General features: G+C 40.6%; 1 protein-coding gene across 1 annotated transcript in view; it reads right to left on the reverse strand.

Moving 5' to 3' along the window:
• The window catches only part of ccndbp1 (cyclin D-type binding-protein 1), a 10,880-nt gene that overhangs the window by 5,645 nt on the left and 735 nt on the right, over positions 1 to 4,500 (reverse strand). The window contains exons 2-5 of the mRNA XM_037679937.1: positions 4,288 to 4,347; positions 2,607 to 2,686; positions 1,877 to 1,958; positions 1,474 to 1,570 (exon numbers count right to left, since the gene is read on the reverse strand). Coding sequence (XP_037535865.1) covers positions 1,474 to 1,570; positions 1,877 to 1,958; positions 2,607 to 2,686; positions 4,288 to 4,347 — 319 coding nt within the window. The remainder of the gene's footprint in view (positions 1 to 1,473; positions 1,571 to 1,876; positions 1,959 to 2,606; positions 2,687 to 4,287; positions 4,348 to 4,500) is intronic.

Below are 4,500 nucleotides of genomic sequence, written 5' to 3' on the forward strand. Positions count from 1 at the left end.
CCTCCAGCTCTAATGTTAAAAATCTTGGTGTTATTTTTGATCAGGACATGTCTTTTATCCCCCACATTAAAAACGTTACTAGAACCTCCTTCTTCCACCTGCGTAATATCACTAACATTAGAAACATCTGATCTAAAGATGATGCAGAAAAACTGGTCCATGCATTTGTCACGTCTAGACTGGACTATTGCAATGGTTTATTATCTGGGTGTCCAAGTACTTCTTTAAAACGTCTTCAGTTGATCCAAAATGCTGCTGCCAGAGTCTTAACTGGAGTTACTGGGAGAGATCATATCACTCCAGTTTTAGCTTCTCTCCATTGGCTCCCTGTCAAATCCAGAACAGAATTCAAAATCTTACTTCTAACCTACAAAGCTCTCAACAACCTAGATCCATCTTATATTACAGATCTTATTGTTCCATATTTTCCTAACAGAGCACTTCACTCTCAGACTGCAGGTTTACTCGTGGTTCCTAGAGTTTCCAGGAGAAGAATGGGAGGAAGATCTTTCAGTTCTCAGGCTCCTCTCTTGTGGAACCAACTTCCAGTTTCTGTCCATGAGGCTGACACATTGTCCAGTTTGAAGACTGGGATTAAGACTTTCCTTCTTGATAAATCCTATAGTTAGGGTCGGCTTGTTATGCTGCTATAGACTTAGACTACTAGAGGACCAATTGACCCCATCTCCTTAAATGAATTGTTAAAACTGAATCGTTTTCATTTGATATTATTTCTATCTTAACATGTGATTCTTGACCTGCCATTGTGTATCTATTCCTACCAAACCCAGCTGGTCGAAGCAGATGGTCCTCTTGTCCTGATCCTGGTTCTGCTAAAGGTTTCATCCTCATGAGGGAGTTTTTCTTTCCACTGTCGCCTTCATGCTTGTTCAACATGAGAGTTCAGTGATGGAGTTAAACTCAAAGCTGCTCCTCAGATAAATAATGTTCAATTATTATTTTATACATGAATGTTTCTGTTCAATTATTATTTTATACATGAATGTTTCTGTTCAGTCCCTGAGATGATTCTGTTGTGACTTGGAGCTTTAGAATAAACTGAACTGAATTATGAAGAAAGATAAAATATATATCTGAAAGAGTTTTGAGCGCTACAGAGTGTGGACGCTTCTCACAAAACTGATACAATAATCAGATCTCTAAAATGTACAAGTGAAAGTAGTTTAAATAAATAAAACTGTCTTGACTTTAATTGTGAAATTAGGAAAATAACAACAAAACTTGAAAATAAGCAGACAGTTCCTCTTGGTGCTGGATCAAAGTGTTGAAATTGTCTAACATGACGTGACAGAGAGGGCTGAGACGAAAACCTGATTCTTCACAATAAACAGACGCAACAACAGAAGAATAAATGGAAGGTGATAAAACATAGAGGTGTTTTGTTCCAACACTTTCCCCTGTTCTGTCCTTATCTTCAGCCACAGTTGGTGTTTGTGTGAGTTCTGTGTGCACCTTTGTAGTGGTGAGCTGAGTATGACCTCCAGCAGCTGAACGACCCCCTCCAGGACCTCGACTGTGGCGTTCCTGACCTGTCGACGCAGAGCCACCCCTGAGACACAGAGAGGACACAAGCACCAAAACACCAGATCAAGATTTTGGTGCATCGCAGGCAGAAACTTACACCAGCTTTACATGATCTCAACCAGCTGATGAGCTCTTTGCAACTAATTTGTGTTTTTTCTGAGAGAACTCAAACCACATCACTCCCAAGAGCTAATGTTCCTGAAGCGGTTTAGAACAATTGGCCAATAAGTGAATAAACAAAGATTAGATGAGACGAAACAGAGTTATTATACCGACTTGACCACAAGTCCCAGGTAAACCTAGAACGTTAGAAGGAGTTATTAAAACTGACCGTGGCTCTTTGGCAGCCAGTAGTAGACTGTGGACAGAGTCAGGATGCTCTTCAACATGGACTCCAACAACTTCTCTGCATCCTGCAACACACACGTGCTTTAAAGTGATACGACAGGTCAAGACACAGAGAAAGTACGTGACGATCGTTTGCTGAACAGCTTTAGTGCTCCGGCAAGACTCGAGCATTTGGATGCTGTTTATAAAAACACCTTCCAGAACACATAACGAGAAGAACGTGAATAAATAAAACCAAAGTCCAAGCTCAATAATCCAGGTATAAAATCCATCAATGTTAAGTCAGGTCATCTGGATGGTTTGTCTTTTTGCTGAGACATTTTGTCTTCATCCAAAGGACTTCTTCAATCTTAGGAGCCACCAACAAACCTGATTCCCACAAACAGGTCTATTGTTTGTTTGTCTTTGTTCTGTTTTTCCACTATGGAGTGAGCTGTTGGTGGGAATCAGTTTTGTTTGTTGGTGGCTCCTCAGACTGAAGAAGTCCTTTGGATGAAGACGAAATGTCTCAGCAACAAAACAAACCATCCAGATGACCTGACTGAACATTGATGGGTGAATAAATAATAACATTATGCCAGATGAACTGCGTTTTCTCGTAAGTTCATTAACTTTTTGTAAACCTAATTTAAACAAATGGCGTTACGTTGTGTGTAATTTCATGTTAATTTATGTCAACAACAAAACAAACAAAACAACAACAACTAACTGACCTGTAAAGGTGGCAGGGGAGGACTGGAGAACGCCAGGCTGAGTTTAGTGGCTTCCTGAGATACTGCCTTCACTGCCTGGTCTGAGGACAGACAATGTTTAGGTTTTACATTTATATTAATTTAATTCAAATGTGGGCAGCACGGTGGCGCAACTGGTAAAGCTGCTGCCTCTCAGCGAGCAGGTCCTTGGTTCAAACCCCGGTCCAGGGGCCTTTCTGGGTGGAGTTTGCATGTTCTCTCTGTGCATGTGTGGGTTTTCTCCAGGTACTCCAGTTTCCTCCCACAGACCAAAAACATGCATGTTAGGCTGATTGGTAACTCTAAATTGTCCCTAGGTGAGTCGTTTGTCTCTATGTGTCCCTGTGATGGACTGGAGACATGTCCAGGGTGTCCCCCGCCCCTCGCACAGTGATTGCTGGACATGGGCACCGGCGACCCCCGTGACCCAAAATGGAACAAACGGGTAAAGAAAATGGATGGATGGAGTTTTAATATATGTGGACGACACCGTACGGTATAAACGTGCCAAGAGGAAACAGCTGACGGTTTTTCTGCAGCTATGGTGCCCGTGTCCCACTGGCTTCAAAATTCATGTTTACATGTTAATAGAAAAATAAAAAACTGTTTCCTGCCAGTCAGCAGAGGGAACAACACTAACTGTTCATTGACGAATCAATTCAAATAGATTGGTGTTCTATTTGACTCTAATCGTACTTTAAGGCAACAGGTTAAGAAGACTACACATAATATAATTTAACTTTAACAGGTTAAGACTTTTTTTAAATTCACAGGCAGCTAAAACTTATACACATGCAATGATTTTTGACTCGCATATTGTTTTACGACCTGGTCACACACAACAGCATCTCTTCAAGAAGACAAAGTTTTACACAGACGACCTTTGTATGCTCACTGTTCTAATATCAATAATAAGTCTTGGAAATTAAAAACTACTGTGTTTAGTGATCCAAGTCTCCAGGTTTTAAATGGACCTTCTCCTCCACCTTTAAACTCTTTGATCCAGAAGAATAAAACCAGAATAAACACCAGATCCTAAACAAGAGGGGACCGTGTCGTAGCCACATGGAGGAATGAATGTGGGTGAAAGGTGACGTCAATTAAACAAATCCGTCGTGTTCATTCATGAAATGGGTCTCTTTTAATGGTTTGACTTATAGAGTGTGACATTTGTGGTTTATTTTATGGATTGTTTTATTGGCCGTGTGTGCTTTTGTGCACTTGTTTTATAAATTGATTTTATCTGTTAAGGACAACAGAGGAAACTTAGCTGTTGTGTTAATTCCAGCGCATTTATATTCTTGGAATATTGATTAATGTGCGCGGTCCTTTTAAATAAATAAATGACCAAATTTAAACATAGGCTTATGCTGATTAAAAAGAACACTAAATACAAAATAATAATAATGATTTAAAAAATGCCTGTACAGACAATACAGTGCAGTGACCGCCCAATCAGTTTAAAAGAACAAGTGTGACCAAACGTACAACTGGTCCCATTGTAGAGATTTAGGCACTGGAAGGAGCGTCGAGTTGAATATGGACCTCAAAAGAACAAGTTCTGTGAAACTGTACCACACACACAGAAAGTCATTTTCACTTCAGGGTCCCTTAAAGTAGTTGGAAACGAGACAGGAGGAGGAGAACTCCAAAAATACTCAACTCAAAGTGTCCCAGAAGTTGGAGAGGTTGAAGGCTCCGTCCGATTCGTTCGATTCTCCGTCTACAGAGGACGTGAGTCAGAATGATCAACGCTGACGATACACAAACAGCCCAAAGTGAAATTTAGCCTCAACTTTACACACACCGCTTTAAGCCTGGTCCTCTGGGCGTTCAAACAACAAACTAAATGTAGAAGCGTTTCGGCTTTCATCCC

The sequence above is a fragment of the Nematolebias whitei genome, chromosome 7 (assembly GCF_014905685.2).
Source record: "Nematolebias whitei isolate Nwh7 chromosome 7, NemWhi1, whole genome shotgun sequence".
In the NCBI taxonomy this organism is placed as follows: domain Eukaryota; kingdom Metazoa; phylum Chordata; class Actinopteri; order Cyprinodontiformes; family Rivulidae; genus Nematolebias; species Nematolebias whitei.